The following is a 20,826-nucleotide window of genomic DNA, read 5'->3' as shown; positions in this document are numbered from 1 at the left end:
AACTGCATATGTTTGTCAGGTGATAAGTTTAGACTCCTAGGAGCCTCTGGTTCATCTGTTATGCTGGATGCCATTTCCCTACAGAAAAAAAACTGGGACATATTTTGAAATTTACTACCCATTATTATTAACATTCAAATGGAAAAAATGCACAAGCATGATTAGGATAGAACAAATTTATTCTGTCAATTTATTGTCAGTTAATACAGCTTCATTAACTGTGCATGTTTTAACTGGTATAGAGTTTTCTTATGCATGATTTTTTTTTTAAATAGCTATAATTTTAAAACATCACTATAAACATTTTTATTGCACTATTCTAATTTTTCATATGCTAGTAGGTCTAATAGAATCTTTCAAGATACTAAAAAGTATATATTCTCATTTCTTAGTGTTGAAATGTAGATTTCTATTCATCAGTCCATAAAACATATACTGAAATTTCAATGTGAGAAATAAACGTTTGTGAATGTTTCTTATAGATTTGTTAAAAAATTGATATTATGTCCCTGTTCATAAAGTTTTACTTTTATCTGAACCAAAACCTGTGTCAAATGATTATACTTAAAGCAGGCTTATCATGTAGTCATAAAATAACATTTTGCGGAACATCAGCTTGCAGTGAGCTTTTTAACATCATGCATAAATAATTACAGTAAAATTGATAATAAATATTATATACTACTGCCACTGGGTACATTGGTTATTGTAATAGATATACTTGTATACCACTTATACTTACACTGCACATAATATTTATAAAGTCTAAACTAGACAATAGACCTAATGGCTATTTGGGGATCTATGACACTTGACGTGAGAATTTAGGACACTTCAACTATTGACATCATACAACAAACATTTTTCATTTCTGGCGTCAGACATTTTCTCTTGTGATAGCAAAATTTTACACACACTTCTATAATGTCCAGTAATGGTGGACAAATAGAGATATGGTGTATAATGTCTTGTCAAATTTCAAGTGAATTGAACAGTAGTAACAGCTTACTGTTAACAGATGGATCAGTTATGGTTTCTAGATTGACACTCCATTCCTATTTGCTCTGTCTGTGAAGTACACTTATTGTTGTCCTTTGTTTTCCTGCATGGTTTGTTGGTATATAATAAAAAGACTGGCGTGGAAGTTTTTATTTAAACTGGATGTTATAGTCTAATAAATTGTTTTAAAATTTATTGCCTTGGAATACTTTTGACACAAAGGATAACATCTTAAAGACAAATAACAAGAGTTGTCCCTAAAGAGAATCTTTTTTTTTTACAGAGGAAGCAGGGTTTGGGAGCTGTATCAGAAAGAGCTTTGATTGCTCAGGAGGAAATGCCAGATAATGTAAGTTTCCATAGCAACAAAGTAAAAGAAAATAACAAATGTAACAATTCACCACTGTACCATTGAATACCTACTATTGTTCACTAAAATAGATTGGTATCATACATGTATATATGTTTTAATTTGACTTAACTGCTTTGCTTTAATTATAGCTCTTTATTATGTAATTTTAATTAGCCAATTAATTTGTATTAAAATTGTTAAAATGAGATAAAGACATGACAAAGTTCTAATATTCAGTTTGAGTTACTACATATGTACATGTATATATTGTGTTTTTTTGTGTCTTTGCAACTTGCAAATATCAAAAGAAACAGAATTGCATGGCTTAGATGCATGTTTTCAATAACTAGTTTAAAGTATTATTTCCTGTCTTTTAACAATTGTGATATAAGATTTTAGCTTGACCTTTAGTTCATTCGTTTGCTAATATTATAAAGAATTTTTGTTTGACAGAATTTTAGAATGAGTTATTTTATAGAGAGTTGCATGTATCTACAACATTCAAATGAACATTTATAGGTAGCTTGTAAAAAAAAATGCATCTCTACGAAGTCTGTCCTTAATCTCTGGCTATTATTTAGAAACTCTGTTACTTTGTGTGTTTGTGTGTGTGTTTATACTCAGATATGAATACTAACTGTGTGTTTTCTCTAATCAGTCATCAATGTCTGTTGACAAACCGACCAAGTCAGACATTGAACTTAAATCGGTAAGTCTATCGTGCATGCTATATACATATATATTCCAGATTTAGTATGAATGAGCCATGGACTCCAGTGTTTTTTGTTTGCTCAATGAATTTTGTTGTCCGTGGTTCAGTACAATATTTACAGGTACTAGAATGTTTGGACCACCATAAGAATGAGTTTGCATTGCCATTATTAACAATTAGTAATTCCTAGGATCATTTATAGCTATCACCTTGTACTTTATTCAGATAATTTATATTTTAAATCGCAAGATATTTTGCTTGATTCAAGATTGCAGTGCAATTCACTTGTAGATCATCTAGGCTTTGATCCTTTAAATTGTCTGTGGATCTTTGGTTTGTTATTCCTTTACAGCCCTTTGTTGAATGTAGTACACAGTTTAGGCATCAAAATTCAGTAAATTCAAATATGATATCTTGGTCCTTGGTCATAAAACTTTACTCAGTACTCAAGAGTACAAAAGTGCTTAAAAGAACAAATCCAGTATTTTGATTGGGTGATTTCTAAGTCCGAGTCAGAAAATCCCTTGAAAGTTTGACCCTTGTTCGTCTGTATGTCCGTACGTCTCAAAGTTGGTTTCTGTTCTCTAACTTAAGATTGCCTTAACCAAATGTTATGAAGGTTTAACAATGCTTATAACCACAAAAGTAGATTGATTTTAATTTTTGGTGGCATCAACCGTTTTAGAGTTATGCCCCTTCACAAATGGAAAAACGATGATTTTTTTTGTTTCAATTCTTTAACTTAAGTTTGCCTCTACCAAATGTATTAAACTTACCATACACAATTGTCATTACCACAAAACCCAGATCATGTACAAATTTGGGTAGCATCACTATTACGGTGTTTCAGTAATGTCCCTTTTTAACTTTATATGATAGACGAGCAGGGGCATCATCTGTGTTCCATGGTCACACTCCCCCATTTATTTGCCCCTAGGACAGATGACTCATTTCTAATGTCAGCCTTTATTGAGATCATATCTTGAAGGAAGAATGAGTTTTTGTGAAGGCTATAAGAGAATTACTATTTATTTTTACTTTAAGCATGAACTAACAAATTTCTATTATTCTTAAGTCAAGTTTAAACTATGAACTAATCATTTTCAAAAAGGTGCAAAGAGTTGTTTTCTTACATTAAATTATAAAATACAGCCCTTCTAGACATATATATGTATTGTTCAAATTAGTAGCGAGTGAAATCTGTGTGTTCCCACACCTCAGTAGAAATGTATACCATGCTCCTTTTACTGGTAGCTAGAAGGTGTAGGATGTCTTTTTCAGGAATATATTTGTAGTGTTAGATATATCATTATGTTATAATGTTGTCTTTGATTTCATCTTGCCTTTGAATAGGGAAGTACAGTCAAAACTGTTTTTTTAAAAAGGTTTATAAAGGTCACCTTTGGGAACAGAAAAAATACTGTATAATAGAGGGGACCTTCGAATTGAGGTAAAAGATGCGTAAAAAAATTCAAGAACCAACAAGCTAGTGAAAGCCATGAGAATTGGAATCTTTAGATGAAAAAAAGTTAGCATTTCTCTAGTTTAAATTTGACTTATACCTCACTAGTTATGTTTGATATACTTTTGATTATAGACTGGATCTTTCCAACCAAGGATTTCAAAGGTTTGATATCCCGCCAAAAATATGTGTATTGATCGATTCCCATGCTGATATCAAGCACAAATGAATACCATTCTCACAACAGTCAGAATATCACATATCAGCCTTTGTTTTAGAGGACGAAGTCCTCATTACAGTAGAAAAATCTAAATATTCAGGTCAAAATTAGAAATCCAAAACCTTTCTAGTTTAGCAAATCCTGTAATGAGGTTTCTCAGGATTTATTATAACATCGTCATGTACTAGTAGTATATGTTCTGAAAATTAAGTGTGATGACCAAAATATGATATACCAGTAGAATAACTACTAAAATGGACTTCGTCCTCTTTAACAGGTTACACTTTCTCCTTTAAATTAACCTTATTATGTTCCTTTTTAAGAATTTGGCTTTAATTGTTATTGCACCATATGTCATGTATGTATCCATGCAGAGTCGCAATGTTATAAGTAAATAGTTATGCTTTGTAGAGGATATAATGTTTTAACCAGCTGTCAATCCCTCCATCAATACTGTGTTGTTAAATCGATGAAACTCTCATTTCTTGTTAGTTCATGTTCTCAAATTTTAGCAAAACCTTGGATTACCCAAAAAATCAGGACTAGTGACAGTTTTTTGGGGGGATGGGGCATTGTCCAAGTACATATGTATTGCATATTTTAAGCTCAACTGCTTCAGTTCTGTTAAATATTTACCTTTTATCTACATTCACAACTTCCTGGCATCAAAAATATATATCAAATATCATTTTAAATCGTGCTGTATTTTAGACAACCGTCTAGGTGTAGTATGAAACTGTGTCTATATTTGAATGTAAAAGATGTGTCACAGAAGGATATATGTAACAGAGAACATTTCAGATAAAGTTACCTTTACTTTCACAAAAACTGCAAACACCTGTGTTTCTCAGGCAAATTTATGGAAAAATCTATTACAATAATTGGTTCAATTGAACTATTGAATGAAAGTCACACACATAATATGTAACTTCTTACATCTCATTTACATAATGGTAATTACTTAAAAATTTGTATGGGAAAACTACAATTTTAATCTATGTTCTGTCCAGTGTCCATCATAAACAACACCAACATTGGTTGGTTAGATGCAAAAAGTGTCCCTAGACACCTTAGGATGATTTTTGCCAAGATTCATTTCTAAGAGGTTTTTTTAAATGGACAGTTGCATAAATTCCTAAATTCAGTCATTATTTTATTTTAAATTTTAAATTTTAAATCGCATATCATTGTTTGTCTAAACAATCATCTTGTGTTTATTATGCATTTAGAGTATCATTCAATTGATGTTCTTTTTTCTACAGAGTGTGAATCATAAGGATGTTGATGTAGAAGTTGAAGGTCATGCAGTTCATGATGAACCTGAAGATGAAGTAGAGGTATTCAATCATACAATGTTCTTAACCATTCTATTTTATTGTATCATCTTCAATCAAGTGTATTTTTTCAATTAGTTGCCAAAAGAAGAAATCTTTTACGATCTGGTTTCAATGGGTTTTTTAGCCAATAGGAACAATTAATTTATCTATACTATTAAACGAGAAGACCTCATTTTGGGTGTCGCTTCTCTTCTTTCCACAATTAATTAATCATAATGCCTCTGTGTCCTATGGGTACAGTGCATAATCGCATTTGTCATCCATTCATATGATTATTCAGATTGAGTTATTTTGGGTGAAAAACGAGAAAAAAGACGTCCGGATATGTTTCCGTCATTGGGCGAAATTTTAAGTCAGATTAGACTTCCGGTTTGCGTTTTCTGTATACTTTGAACATACATTAATACTACGAATACAGTGTATTTTCTGTTTTATATTTAAGTCAGATTAGACCTCCGGTTTGCGTCTTCTTTTTACTTTGAAACAAATACATATACTACGAATAAAGTGTATTTTCTGACTGATATCATTTTCAAGTTTACTATCCACGGCAGTCACAGGGTTTATTTAATAGAGAGGGTCTGAATAATATATAAATGACCGCTGTGGATCAATTATTAAACTGAGAATTGAGTGTAAAAAGAAAATACACTTTCGGGACGTCTGGAACGGGTGTTTTTAAGATCAAAATTTCAGGATTGACCATTTCGGGATCCGGGATTTTTTTTTCGAATTTCGGGATGTCGAGATATTTAATTTTATAATGAATTCAGAACCTCGGGATTTCATGTTTTTAAGCCCGGGATATTGGGATCAGGGCCTCTCCGCAGTGGCGGATCCAGAAATTTTCATACGCAGGGGCCCGTTGACTGCCTAAGAGGGGCCCGCTCCAGTCATGCTTCAGTGATTCTCTATGTAAGCAACCAATTATTTTCCAGAAAGGGGGAGGGCGGGCCCCCTTAATCCGCCTCTGCCCCGACCCCCTTTAATGAATGTTCATTATATACAGATAAGCGCTAAAATTATTCATGTGTCATTCAAATTAATAGAGAACAAACAAACAAAAAAGGATTTTTTTTGTGGAAAAAGGAGGAGCCGGGCTAGCAAAACAATTATCCTGTCCCAAATTACCTATGACTTTTGATACCTTTTCTGAAATTCTTAAGTCACTAAATGTTTTACAAAAAAAGAAGATGTGGTATGAATGCCAATGAGACAGCTCTCCGCAAGAGACCAAAATGACTCCGAAATTAACATTTAAAGGTCACTGTACAGCCTTTAACAATAAGCAAAAGCCGATACTGCATAGTCTGATACAAAAGGCCCCGAAATGACAATGTTACAATTCAAATGAGAAAACTAACAGTCTTATTTACATACAAAAAATGAACGAAAAACAAATATCACTGAACCACTGAATTAGAGGCTCCTGACTGGAATGTTCATAATACATGTACACTAAATGTATGTTCATAATGAAATTAATAGAAAACAAATAATGGGAATTTTGGAAATAAAGGAGGAGGGTAAAAAAAAAATTCCTGTCCCAAAGTACCTATGACTTTTGATACTTTTCCTGAAATTCTCAAGTTATTAAATCTTTTACAAAATTCTTCCTACAACACTTTACATCCTTTCAAGTACGCTCTGATTGCCCGCGATTTCGCGGGTGTGTTCTAGTTGAAATTGGAAATAAAACCTCAAGAGTGTTGTTATAATATTCTATGCTTTGTGTAAGAAATGATAGGCTGTATATCCAAAATATGCCTGCATGTTTGTGTGGTTGCAGTTGACCAAGTTCATATGGCCTCTCTAAAGATAAAAAAAAATCATAAAAAAACACCCAATTTTTTCAATTTTCAATTCTCAAGCTTTATTACTCATATTATTGCAATATTCTGCATGTGTATTGATTTTGTTACAGTTTGAGTTTGGTGAAGTGTTTATACATCAAGCTATCCATACCATAGAGTTTTGTCTAGGATGTATTTCTCATACAGCTTCTTATCTTCGACTATGGGCTCTTAGTTTAGCTCATGCACGTAAGTATCAGCTTTCTATTCTAAGTATTTTAACTGCCTCTGTGGTCCAATAGTACCATGCTCACCTCAACAAGGATAAGTTAGGGATTTGATCTCCTGCTTGATAACAAGTATTTTAACTGCCTCTGTGGTCCAATAGTACCATGCTCACCTCAACAAGGATAAGTAAGGGATTTGATCTCCTGCTTGATAACAAGTATTTTAACTGCCTCTGTGGTCAAATAGTACCATGCTCACATCAACAAGGATAAGTTAGGGACTTGATCTCCTGCTTGATAACAAGTATTTTAACTGCCTCTGTGGTCCAATAGTACCATGCTCACCTCAACAAGGATAAGTTAGGGATATGATCTCCTGCTTGATAACAAGTATTTTAACTGCCTCTGTGGTCCAATAGTACCATGCTCACCTCAACAAGGATAAGTTAGGGATTTGATCTCCTGCTTGATATCAAGTATTTTAACTGCCTCTGTGGTCCAATAGTACCATGCTCACCTCAACAAGGATAAGTTAGGGATTTGATCTCCTGCTTGATATCAAGTATTTTAACTGCCTCTGTGGTCCAATAGTACCATGCTCACCTCAACAAGGATAAGTTAGGGATTTGATCTCCTGCTTGATATCAAGTATTTTAACTGCCTCTGTGGTCCAATAGTACCATGCTCACCTCATCAAGGATAAGTTAGGGATTTGATCTCCTGCTTGATAACAAGTTTTTCAACTGCCTCTGTGGTCCAAAAGTGCCATGCTCACCTCAACAAGGATAAGTAAGGGATTTGATCTCCTGCTTGATAACAAGTATTTTAACTGCCTCTGTGGTCCAATAGTACCATGCTCACCTCAACATGGATAGGTTAGGGATATGATCTCCTGCTTGATAACAAGTATTTTAACTGCCTCTGTGGTCCAATAGTACCATGCTCACCTCAACAAGGATAAGTAAGGGATTTGATCTCCTGCTTGATAACAAGTATTTTAACTGCCTCTGTGGTCAAATAGTACCATGCTCACATCAACAAGGATAAGTTAGGGACTTGATCTCCTGCTTGATAACAAGTATTTTAACTGCCTCTGTGGTCCAATAGTACCATGCTCACCTCAACAAGGATAAGTTAGGGATATGATCTCCTGCTTGATAACAAGTATTTTAACTGCCTCTGTGGTCCAATAGTACCATGCTCACCTCAACAAGGATAAGTTAGGGATTTGATCTCCTGCTTGATATCAAGTATTTTAACTGCCTCTGTGGTCCAATAGTACCATGCTCACCTCAACAAGGATAAGTTAGGGATTTGATCTCCTGCTTGATATCAAGTATTTTAACTGCCTCTGTGGTCCAATAGTACCATGCTCACCTCAACAAGGATAAGTTAGGGATTTGATCTCCTGCTTGATATCAAGTATTTTAACTGCCTCTGTGGTCCAATAGTACCATGCTCACCTCATCAAGGATAAGTTAGGGATTTGATCTCCTGCTTGATAACAAGTTTTTCAACTGCCTCTGTGGTCCAAAAGTGCCATGCTCACCTCAACAAGGATAAGTAAGGGATTTGATCTCCTGCTTGATATCAAGTATTTTAACTGCCTCTGTGGTCCAATAGTACCATGCTCACCTCAACATGGATAAGTTAGGGATATGATCTCCTGCTTGATAACAAGTATTTTAACTGCCTCTGTGGTCCAATAGTACCATGCTCACCTCAACAAGGATAAGTTAGGGATTTGATCTCCTGCTTGATAACAAGTATTTTAACTGCCTCTGTGGTCCAATAGTACCATGCTCACCTCAACAAGGATAAGTTAGGGATTTGATCTCCTGCTTGATAACAAGTATTTTAACTGCCTCTGTGGTCCAATAGTACCATGCTCACCTCAACAAGGATAAGTTAGGGATTTGATCTCCTGCTTGATAACAAGTATTTTAACTGCCTCTGTGGTCCAATAGTACCATGCTCACCTCAACAAGGATAAGTTAGGGATTTGATCTCCTGCTTGATAACAAGTATTTAAACTGCCTCTGTGGTCCAAAAGTGCCATGCTCACCTCAACAAGGATAAGTTAGGGATTTGATCTCCTGCTTGATATCAAGTATTTTAACTGCCTCTGTGGTCCAATAGTACCATGCTCACCTCAACAAGGATAAGTTAGGGATTTGATCTCCTGCTTGATATCAAGTATTGTAACTGCCTCTGTGGTCCAATAGTACCATGCTCACCTCCACAAGGATAAGTTAGGGATTTGATCTCCTGCTTGATAACAAGTTTTTTAACTGCCTCTGTGGTCCAATAGTACCATGCTCACCTCAACAAGGATAAGTTAGGGATTTGATCTCCTGCTTGATAACAAGTATTTTAACTGCCTCTGTGGTCCAATAGTACCATGCTCACCTCAACAAGGATAAGTTAGGGATTTGATCTCCTGCTTGATAACAAGTATTTAAACTGCCTCTGTGGTCCAAAAGTGCCATGCTCACCTCAACAAGGATAAGTTAGGGATTTGATCTCCTGCTTGATATCAAGTATTTTAACTGCCTCTGTGGTCCAATAGTACCATGCTCACCTCAACAAGGATAAGTTAGGGATTTGATCTCCTGCTTGATATCAAGTATTGTAACTGCCTCTGTGGTCCAATAGTACCATGCTCACCTCAACAAGGATAAGTTAGGGATTTGATCTCCTGCTTGATAACAAGTTTTTTAACTGCCTCTGTGGTCCAATAGTACCATGCTCACCTCAACAAGGATAAGTTAGGGATTTGATCTCCTGCTTGATAACAAGTATTTTAACTGCCTCTGTGGTCCAATAGTACCATGCTCACCTCAACAAAGATAAGTTAGGGATTTGATCTCCTGCTTGATAACAAGTATTTTAACTGCCTCTGTGGTCCAATAGTACCATGCTCACCTCAACAAGGATAAATTAGGGATTTGATCTCCTGCTTGATAACAAGTATTTTAACTGCCTCTGTGGTCCAATAGTACCATGCTCACCTCAACAAGGATAAGTTAGGGATTTGATCTCCTGCTTGATAACAAGTATTTTAACTGCCTCTGTGGTCCAATAGTACCATGCTCACCTCAACAAGGATAAGTTAGGGATTTGATCTCCTGCTTGATAACAAGTATTTTAACTGCCTCTGTGGTCCAATAGTACCATGCTCACCTCAACAAGGATAAGTTAGGGATTTGATCTCCTGCTTGATAACAAGTATTTTAACTGCCTCTGTGGTCCAATAGTACCATGCTCACCCCAACAAGGATAAGTGAGGGATTTGATCTCCTGCTTGATAACAAGTATTTTAACTGCCTCTGTGGTCCAATAGTACCATGCTCACCCCAACAAGGAGAAAGTAGGTATTAGATCTCCTACATTGTACTTGATAACACCAAAGATGTGGTGTTTGCTGCTCCTCTATTAAGCACATGGTATTTAGGAGTAAAAACAATGACCATCAAAATAAGGAAATGTGGTATGATTGCCAATGAAACAAATATGCATCAAAGAACCAGAACTATTTTGCTTAGATTCAGATGTTATATCTGGGAAGGGCAACTAGTCGACTCGTCAGCTATTTTCTTGAAAATCTGACTCTAGTGTCAAGTCTAGTAATGTACAAATCAGGATTCATTAATGCCTCATTCACACGTACATTTAATGTGAATGGAATGCGAATCCGATTTGATTATTGTGTTCACACACTTTTCTTTTTTAATTCGAAATTTATTCGAATTTCGCTAATCCCTTTCACACACTTTTCTTTTTTAAGTTTGAATTGATTTGAATTTGCTAATTTGCATAAGAAATACATTTTTGTCAAGCCTTCGACTTTAGTCGAAAAAAGTGAGACTAAGCGATCCTACATTTCGGTGTCGCCGACTTAGGTGGCGTCCACAAATATTCACTCTGTGGTTAAAGTTTTTGAAATTTTAATAACTTTCTTAAACTATACTGGATTTCTACCAAACTTGGACAAAAGCTTGTTTATGATCATAAGATAGTATCCAGAAGTAAGTTTTGTAAAGATAAAATTCTGTTTTTCCGTATTTTACTTATAAATGGACTTAGTTTTTTCTGCGGGGAAACATAACATTCACTCTGTGGTTAAAGTTTTTATAATTTTAATAACTTTCTTAAACTTTACTGGATTTCTACCATGCTTGGACAGAAGCTTGTTTATGATCATTTAGATTGTATCCATAAGTAAATTTTGTAAAAAAATAAATCCATTTTTTCTGTATTTTACTTTTAAATGGACTTAGTTTTTCTACGGTGAAACATTACATTCACTCTGTGGTTAAAGTTTTTAAAATTTTAATAACTTTCTTAAACTATCCTGGGTGTGCACCAAACTTAGACAGAAGCTTATTTATGATCATAAGATAGTATCCAGAAGTAAATTTTGTAAAAAAATAACTCCATTTTTTGTTTTCACTTTTAAATGGACTTAGATTTTCTTCCAGTTAACATTACATACAGTCTGCAGTTAAAGTTTTCAAAACATTTATTAGATTCATTAGCTATCCTAGATTTTTACCAAACTTGGACAGAAGCTGCTTACAATCATAAGATAGTATCAAGAGGAATATTTTTATTGATTTTTTTCATCATTTTTGTTGAGCCTTCGATTTACAGCAAAAGTAGGCGAGACACTGGGTTCTGCGGAACCCTTACAAATTTTTGTTAATACAAATTAAAAGTTAACGTCGTGTTTGGACAGTTTGGCGAATTTGATGTGCAAAACAAAGCGAATTAGAATTGATGTTAGGATGTGAAATGTTTCGAATGCAAATTAAACTAATTCAAATTATTTAATGCAAATTGAATTTGAATTACATGTGAAATCAGCATCATATAAAGTTATCTTAAAGAATGCATTTTCATCATTAAACATTGATCAGCCACCAATCAATCAATGTATGTAACATGTAAAACTTTCATATTTCCTGGTGTACATAATATCACATAACGAAGTAGATTTTAGATCATTTCGAAACAGAAGAAAGAATATGCTGTGGATTCATTTATTTTTGTGAATTGAGGAAAGCTTGCCTTTTCGTGGATATGTAATTTCGTGGTTCTGCCAAATTCTTTATACAACATATACAATCTGATAGTAAATGTGTGTGTAATTCGTTAAACATTCAAATTTGTGTTAAACCTGTATCCACAAAAACCATGAAAATTAGTATCCAACAAATAATACTGAATCCACAGTAATTAAATTAGCTTATCACACTATTCCTTATTTTTTTAGCTCACCTGGCCCGAAGGGCCAAGTGAGCTTTTCTCATCACTTGGCGTCCGTCGTCCGTCGTCCGTCGTCGTCCGTCGTCGTCCGTCGTCCGTCGTCGTCGTCGTCCGTCGTCGTTAACTTTTACAAAAATCTTCTCCTCTGAAACTACTGGGCCAAATCAAACCAAACTTGGCCACAATCATCATTGGGGTATCTAGTTTAAAAAATGTGTGGCGTGACCTGGTCAACCAACCAAGATGGCCGCCACGGCTAAAAATAGAACATAGGGGTAAAATGCAGTTTTTGGCTTATAACTCAAAAACCAAAGCATTTAGAGCAAATCTGACATGGGGTAAAAATGTTTATCAGGTCAAGATCTATCTGCCCTGAAATTTTCAGATGAATCGGTCAATCGGTTGTTGGGTTGCTGCCCCTGAATTGGTAATTTTGAAGAAATTTTGCTGTTTTTGGTTATTATCTTGAATATTATTATAGTTAGAGATAAACTGTAAACAGCAATAATGTTCAGCAAAGTAAGATCTACAAATAAGTCAACATGACCAAAATGGTCAGTTGACCCGTTTAGGAGTTATTGCCCTTTATAGTCAATTTTTAACCATTTTTCGTTAATTAAAGTAATCTTTTACAAAAATCTTCTCCTCTGAAACTACTTGGCCAAATTAATCCAAACTTGGCCACAATCATCTTTGGGGTATCTAGTTTAAAAAATGTGTGGCGTGACCTGGTCAACCAACCAAGATGGCCGCCACGGCTAAAAATAGAACAAAGGGGTAAAATGCAGTTTTTGGCTTATAACTCAAAAACCAAAGCATTTTGAGGAAATCTGACATGGGATAAAAATGTTTATCAGGTCAAGAACTATCTGCCCTGAAATTTTCAGATGAATCGGTCAATCAGTTGTTGGGTTGCTGCCCCTGAATTGGTAATTTTGAGGAAATTTTGCTGTTTTTGGTTATTATCTTGAATATTATTATAGATAGAGATAAATTGTAAACAGCAATAATGTTCAGCAAAGTAAGATCTACAAATAAGTCAACATGACCAAAATGGTCAGTTGACCCCTTTAGGAGTTATTGCCCTTTATAGTCAATCTTTAACCATTTTTCATAAATCTAAGTAATCTTTTACAAAATCTCCACTGAAACTACTAGGCCACAATCATCTTTGGGGTATCTAGTTTGAAAAATGTGTCCGATGACCTGGCCATTCAACCAAGATGGCCGCCACGGCTAAAAATAGAACATAGGGGTAAAATGCAGTTTTTTGCTTATAACTATGAAACCAAAGCATCTAGAGCAAATCTGACAAGAAGTTAAATTGTTAATCAAGTCAATATCTATCTGCCCTGAATTTTTCAGATGAATTGGACAACTGGTTGTTGGGTTGTTGCCCTCCAATTGGTAATTTTTAAAGAAATTTTGCCGTTTTTGGTTATCTTGAATACTATTATAGATAGCGATAAACTGTAAACAGCAATAATGTTCAGCAAAGTAAGATCTACAAATAAGTCAACATGACCTAAATGGTCAATTGACCCCTTAAGGAGTTATTGCCCTTTATAGTCAATTTTTAACAATTTTCATTAATTTGGTAAATTTATGTAAATTTTTACCAAATATAGTTCTCTGTTACTAATGGGCAAAGTTCATGATAGATATAATTGTAAGAAGCAAAATCATTCAGTAAAGTAAGAACTTCAAACACATCACCATCACCAAAATACAATTTTGTCATGAATCCATTTGTGTCCTTTGTTTAATATGCACATAGACCAAGGTGAGCGACACAGGCTCTTTAGAGCCTCTAGTTTAGAATGCTATATAAGTCTGATATTTTTTTAAAAATAGATGGTAGGGTTAATATTTCTTTTACAAAAACATTGTCAACCAAGGTGATGTCCAGAAACAAACAAAAACCAGAGAGTATTATCAGTTTATCAATCCTGTAGCCATTTATTTTCTTTCTTATTTGTAGAGTTGTCAGAAGTATTGTGGACCATGTTGCTTCGTCTTTCTTTGAAGATGGACATTCCTTATGGTGGAGCAGTTATTATATTCTTTGTGTTTGGTGCCTTTGCCTGTATTACTATAGCAGTACTACTTGTCATGGAAGGGTTGTCTGCCTTCCTGCATACCCTACGTTTACATTGGTAAGGCTTTGGTCATGTAAAGGTTGCTGACATATTTGCATACCTTACTTTTACATGTGTATTTTTTTCCCTGCTCCTAATTCTGGATTATATTGTATAATCTTTGTCTAAAGAACCTTCCTACTTGAATGTTACATAGGTTTGAATTTAGATAAGTATGTATGCCAGTAGTATGCATTTTTCATGAGAGCCTTTTAAATATGGTGAAAACAGAAGTTGAGATCGAGATTATTGGACTTCCAAAAAAACAAATGTGCACATGCTTAAATGTCTTCCTTGCTGATGTTAAATAAATTTATTTTAAAAGTAATTTAGATAAATGTTTAGGGTCTTGGTGGATGAGTTTATTACTGTTGTCCAAGTATTAAGAAAAAATATTAACTGGTTAAGTTTTTTTAACTAAATTTCATTTTAGAATATCTATGCCATGTATTGTATGAACAAATTTTTACATTTTATTTACCTTTTATTTTTCAGGGTTGAATTTAACAGTAAGTTTTATAGCGGTCAAGGATATGGTTTCATGCCGTTCAGCTTCAAAAAACTGATGGAACCAACACTGGATGATTAGTGCAAGGCTTATTATATACATGACTATATATATATATCTACTTATACATGGACATTACAACTAAGGAATTTTAGATAAAAAGGAAATGTTACACAATGTCATTTGTCTTCCAGATGTATTTTTAGATGTATTTATCAGGGTATCTTGAAAATATTGTATTATTTTTTCAGTTAACAAAATTATGAACAAAATTTACATATATATACAAAAATTTTATTCATTTTGTTGATAGAATTAAGTTGGGTTTTTTTTTAAGTTTAAATACCAGGGAACATGAATAAAAGGGTTCATATTTTTTTTAAGTTTACATCATGTTAAAATCAGGGTACATGAATAAAAGGGTTCATATTTTTTTTAAGTTTACATCATGTTAAAATCAGGGTACATGAATAAAGGGTTCATCATAATGTCATTGCTTTACCATTAGAAAAGGTTTAGTTGAAAACTAGAAACATGATATATAGTAATATATTCCTTACCAAGTACTGCAAGTGATGTATACAGATTTTATTAATTTTTACTGAGTTTGTCTACTTCTAAAAACAGTCATGAAAAAAGAATGAATGGAAGGTGTTTAGACAGATTTAAAATTTTGCAGAATATTTTTTTTTAAATCAGATGTTCAATGTTTTATTTATTTCATTTCTTACAATTACTTTATATCATATTTGGCATACATATTTGGAAAAGCAAATGTTAAACCAATTATCATTGAATAATACTTTATAAAGAATTATACTGTAGACTTATCATTCCTAGTTTATTGGTTTCTCTAATTAAATAATTCATTAGCTAGCTTTGTTTAGTTATATTTTCTTTCCAAATGAAATTTCTTTTATAGAAAGTTCAAAGCAGTTTAAACACAGAATATAGTTTAGTGGTTGAAGTTGGTTCATGTTTGTCATATTTGTTTTGTCACAAATTAGGCTGTTAGTTTTCTCAAATAAATTGTTTCATAAATGATATTTTCCATGTCAGGGCCGTTTAGAGTCTCTCTTCAATATGGATTTTCTCATTATTGAAGGCCGTACAGTTGCCTTAAATTTCTAACATCAACATCATTTGAACTTGGGTGGAAAATTGCTTCATTGGCAATCATACCTTATCTCCTTATTATGTATATGGTACACAAAATTTGATTGTGCAATGAAGGGACACCTTTTTGTCTGTACCATACAGTTTTTGCTACATGCCACCAGCTTACAATAGTTGAAGTTTGTTGTTGATAGATTTTCACAAGTTTTATAAATAGCATTGTGTGAAGAAATTGAGGTCACGCTAGGTTTTTGTTGAACCTGCGACTTTTGTTGCATAAAGCTCAACATAGGGTTAGTGAACCAGCAGCAACAGTGTTAGCTAACTTCTTATAAGCCTTATATTCTAAAACCTAGAAGACTTGAATGTTTCATACTTTGTGTATAGATGCCTTATGTTATGAAGTTTCCATATGTCATATGTCCATTGCCCTTGACCTCATTTTCATGGTTCAATGACTACTTGAGTAATTTGATAACTGTATTTAATATGTGCATACTTTGAAAGGTCCTCATGCCCAACAAACAGTTTTTATTTGACCATGACCTCATTTCATATATCAGTGAACAAGGTTAAGTTTTCTTGGTCAAGTCCATATATTAGATACAATGTTCTATAAGCAGTAGGTCTACTTTATTTGGTACATGTATATGGGAATGATTGTAAGGTATTCATGTCCAACTGGTAGGTGTCCTCTGACCTTGACATAATTTTCATGGTTCAGTGGTTAAAGTTTTTGACTTTTTATACCCCATTTTTGGGCATTATGTTTTCTTGTCTGTGCGGCCATTCGTTTGTCCAGATTCAGGTTAAAGTCTTAGGTTGAGGAAGGTTTTGATGAAGCTGAAGTCAAATCAACTTGAAACTTTGTATACATGTTCCTTATGATATGATCTTTCTAATTTTAATGTCAAATTAGAGTTTTTACCCTATTCTCAAGGTCCACTGAACTTAGAAAATGAAAATACGGATGTGGCATCTGTGTGCTAGGGACACATTCTGGTTTTCTAATACTTTATGCAATTGGTCAACTATATTTGGTGTATGGAAATATTTTATGATGTACATGACTGTCTCATAGGTTTTATTTGACCTTGACCTCATTTTCACTGTTCATTTCTTAGTGTAAAGTTTTTTGTGTTTTGGTCTATTTTTCTTTAATTATAAGCAAAGATACAACTATATTTTGTATGGAAGGATTGTATGGTGTATATGTCTGCCTGGCAGGTATCATCTGACCTTGGCCTCATTTTCATGGCTCATTAGTCACTGTTGCGTTTTTTATGGTTATTAGATATAGAAATATGTGGTATGAGTGCCAATGAGACAACTGTCCAAGTCACAATTTATAAAAGTAAACTATTTATATAGGTCAAGGTACAGTCTTCAACTCAGAGCCTAGGCTCACACTGAACAGCAAGCTAAGTTTGTTTTCTTTGATACTATAAGCAATAGGTCAAATTTACTTAATGCATAGATTGATGTAAGGTGTACCAGTATGTATGTCAAGCATGGTTCATCTGACCTTGACCTCATTTCATTGTCCATTGGTCAATGTTAAGTTTTCCTGGTTAAGATTGTTTCTTAGAAACTGTAATGAGTGTAATTGAAAGGTCAACTATGTTTCGTTTATTAAATGATTGTAAGGTGTACATGTTTTTCTGGTTTGATTTTTCTGACCTTGAAGTCATTTTCTTGAATCATGTTTATGTTTTACCTGTAGTAAAGCTTTATATTTAGGACTATCTACATAAAATCAATGATTAGTAAAGAAGGCTTGACATTTAAGCGTGCGCACTCTGGTTAAGAATTTTGGTGGTGTTTTTGCATATGTTAAGATAGGTATATGTTTCCCCCAAAGATAGAATTTTCTTTTACTTTGTAATAATGAAGACTTAACTATGCTCTTTTCAAAAATCTATTTAAAATAATGGGTCACTGCTATTTTTCAAGCTATGAGTCATTAAAAGCTGCCAAAGGAGTAGGTCCAGTAAGACCCTTTTTTTGCCCCAAAATATAGCAGTTTTACAAAAAATTAAAATGTAAAGTCTTAGTTATTTATTGGACAGCAAAATGCTTCTGCTACATAAATATGGTCTGTTTTTGACAATACAATGCACATAAATCGGGTACTAGCAACATTAAGTCATGCTAAATTACTGAAATCTTCACAATTCTAGCATTTTAGTTAAATTTTAGACGGTTTTTGTGTAAAACGAAAGTGGCTGCATTCGTGTTCATCCTTAATAATGAAATGTAAGTTGTATTTGATGATAATAAATAACATATATAAAGGTTGAGGATGAACACAGATGAGGCCACTTTCATTTTTGACAAAAGCCATCTGAAAAGTTACATTTTCGGCATATTTGGTAGATTTTCCATATTGGAGCTTGAAAAGGATCGTTTTAAAAGACTAAATCAGTTAAAATCTTTCACTTAAATTAATTGATTCAAATGAAATAGACACTTAAATGTTTAAAAAGTGGTAAAAATCTTTCATCAGATGAGCCTGAAATTTGAGGTCAAAATTGGTCCTTACCAGACCTACTCCTTTGCCTAGAATGAACATGAAAAATAAAAATTTATGTGCATTTAAAGAAATCTATGAGAATGAATTTTGAAGTAAATTGTGAGAAATTAGGTTTTATAGAATTATATATGTTTAAGAAAATAAAATAAAATAATGGTGTCAACAATATTGTTTTTGTGCAACAAGTAAAAATTTTAAATTTTCCTATCATTCCAGTATAAATTTACTAAGAGTTATTTCACCTTAAATGGCTTAATTGATTGTAAAACCCAAATGTTTGGTATTTGTTTAAATATTTTGACTAATGCAATCAATCAGCAAGTTTCCTTCATATAAGTAAACAGGATAACCAATAAAATTGCACATATAAAATTGAAAATGGAAATGTGGAATGTGCCAAAGAGACAACCCGACCATAGAGAGGACAACAGCCAAAGGCCACCAATGGGTCTTCAACGCTGCGAGAAACTCCCACACTTAGATCTACACATTTGCAGATTTGGGCAAATACCTAGACTGATTGTGTACTGCAATAGTACAATCCAAGATACCATGAATCTACCTTAATTACTGTCAATTCAAAAATTATTGAGAAAAATGCAGCAGGGTTATAATCACAATAATTTTAACTCAAAATTTTTTAGAAGAATTAAACAGGACTGTTTTTAATATCTCAACAATTGAAATAGCATTTAAGTCTTAATTGACAAAATTGCAATAATAAATGCATGCATTAATTTTTGTGGAGCGTTCGACATAGGCATAGTGATCCTGCGGCAGCATAAGCTTACTTTTAAAAACTTTTTTTTTATTTAGAAGGTTGAAGAACTGGATGCTTCATACTTTATATATGGATGCATTATGTTACAAGTTTATGTCTGTCACATGTCCATTGTCCTTGATCTCATGTTTATGGTTCAGCAACTACTTGTAAAGTGTAAACTTTTTTTTGATTTTTTGTAATGTTGATTTTTATCTTATTTTGAGCAATAGAATAAACTGTGCTTGGTATTGCATACCTTGTGCCCTTCAGACAGTTTTCCCTTGACCTTGACCTCATGATCAGTGAACAAGGTTAAGTTTAATTGGTCCATATCTCAGATACTATTAGAAATGGGTCTAGTATATTTGTTGTATAGAAGGACTGTAAAGTGTACATATCCAACTGGCAAGTGTCATCTGACCTTAGACCATGTGAGGGCTGTAGTCAGTCAATTCATTAAAAGCTTCCTTTTTTTGGTATCTGACCTTGACCTCATTTTCATGGTTCAGTTGGTATAGTTAAATTTTGAGTTTTGGTCTTTATTTCTAATACTGTATGCAATAGGTCAACTTATTATATGGCCACAATCTTTGCTGGTTGGCTGGGTCATCGCACACATTTTTTAAACTAGATACCCCATTGAATGATGATTGTGGCCAAGTTTGGTTAAATGAGGGTCTGGATGGGGGGGTCTGTTATTCTGTAAACATTTAATTTTCACCCCTTTTTTCTCTAATCTTTAAAAAATTAACCCCTTTTTTCTTTAATCTTCCAAAAATTAACCCTTTTATTCTCTAATCTTCTATTTTTTGGCCCGTTATTCTCTAATCTTCATTTTTAAGGGCATTATTCTTAATCATTCAACCCAATCCAAACCCTCTTAAATTTGGCACTGTAATTTCAGAGAAGAATTTTGTAAAAGATTACAAAAATTTATGAATAATTGGTAAAAAATTACTATAAAGGGCAATTACTCCTTCAGGGCATACGATAATGTTATTCTCGTGACGTCAAACTGTGATATATCGGGATAAGATGCATTTTTCAACTGATTTTCATCATTCAAACTGATTTAATTTGAAAATGAGTGCATGGACCCCTATTTTTTAAAACAGCATTTTGTTTCATTTTGCAGGGAGACTAAAATAGTGCAATTTTTTTAATTTTGCTAAATCTACAGCAAAAAATGATGTTTTTTTCTCAATTCATGACCATTTGATAAATATGAGTTATTTCTAAATAAAAAATGCATAAATTTTTTTCGGATACTTATAAAATACAGAAATTAAAAATTATTTATCAAAAAACAATTTATGTTTATCTTTTATAACAAAAAAGTTATGTCTTTCTTTCGAAAGGGAAAATATGGCCTTTTGAGTAAATATACAAAATTTCGAC

At 33.4% G+C, this 20,826-nt stretch overlaps 1 protein-coding gene across 4 annotated transcripts in view; it reads left to right on the top strand.

The window, feature by feature from the left end:
- LOC134725854 (V-type proton ATPase 116 kDa subunit a 1-like) overlaps positions 1-15,893 on the top strand; it is a 49,591-nt gene extending 33,698 nt beyond the window's left edge. Inside the window, exons 17-23 of one of the 4 annotated variants that reach the window (XM_063590083.1) lie at positions 1,283-1,348; positions 2,010-2,060; positions 3,661-3,690; positions 5,008-5,082; positions 7,007-7,124; positions 14,352-14,526; positions 15,004-15,893. In XM_063590083.1, the coding sequence (XP_063446153.1) occupies positions 1,283-1,348; positions 2,010-2,060; positions 3,661-3,690; positions 5,008-5,082; positions 7,007-7,124; positions 14,352-14,526; positions 15,004-15,097 (609 nt within the window). In that variant the 3' untranslated portion in view covers positions 15,098-15,893. The remainder of the gene's footprint in view (positions 1-1,282; positions 1,349-2,009; positions 2,061-3,660; positions 3,691-5,007; positions 5,083-7,006; positions 7,125-14,351; positions 14,527-15,003) is intronic. The other 3 variants (XM_063590085.1, XM_063590084.1, XM_063590086.1) reach the window with 3 other exon arrangements.
- Positions 15,894-20,826: the final 4,933 nt, after the last annotated feature.

This window comes from Mytilus trossulus, chromosome 7 (assembly GCF_036588685.1).
Source record: "Mytilus trossulus isolate FHL-02 chromosome 7, PNRI_Mtr1.1.1.hap1, whole genome shotgun sequence".
NCBI lineage: Eukaryota > Metazoa > Mollusca > Bivalvia > Mytilida > Mytilidae > Mytilus > Mytilus trossulus.
The sequence above is the reverse complement of the archived record's forward strand: the minus strand, read 5'-3'. Positions and strand labels throughout refer to the sequence as shown.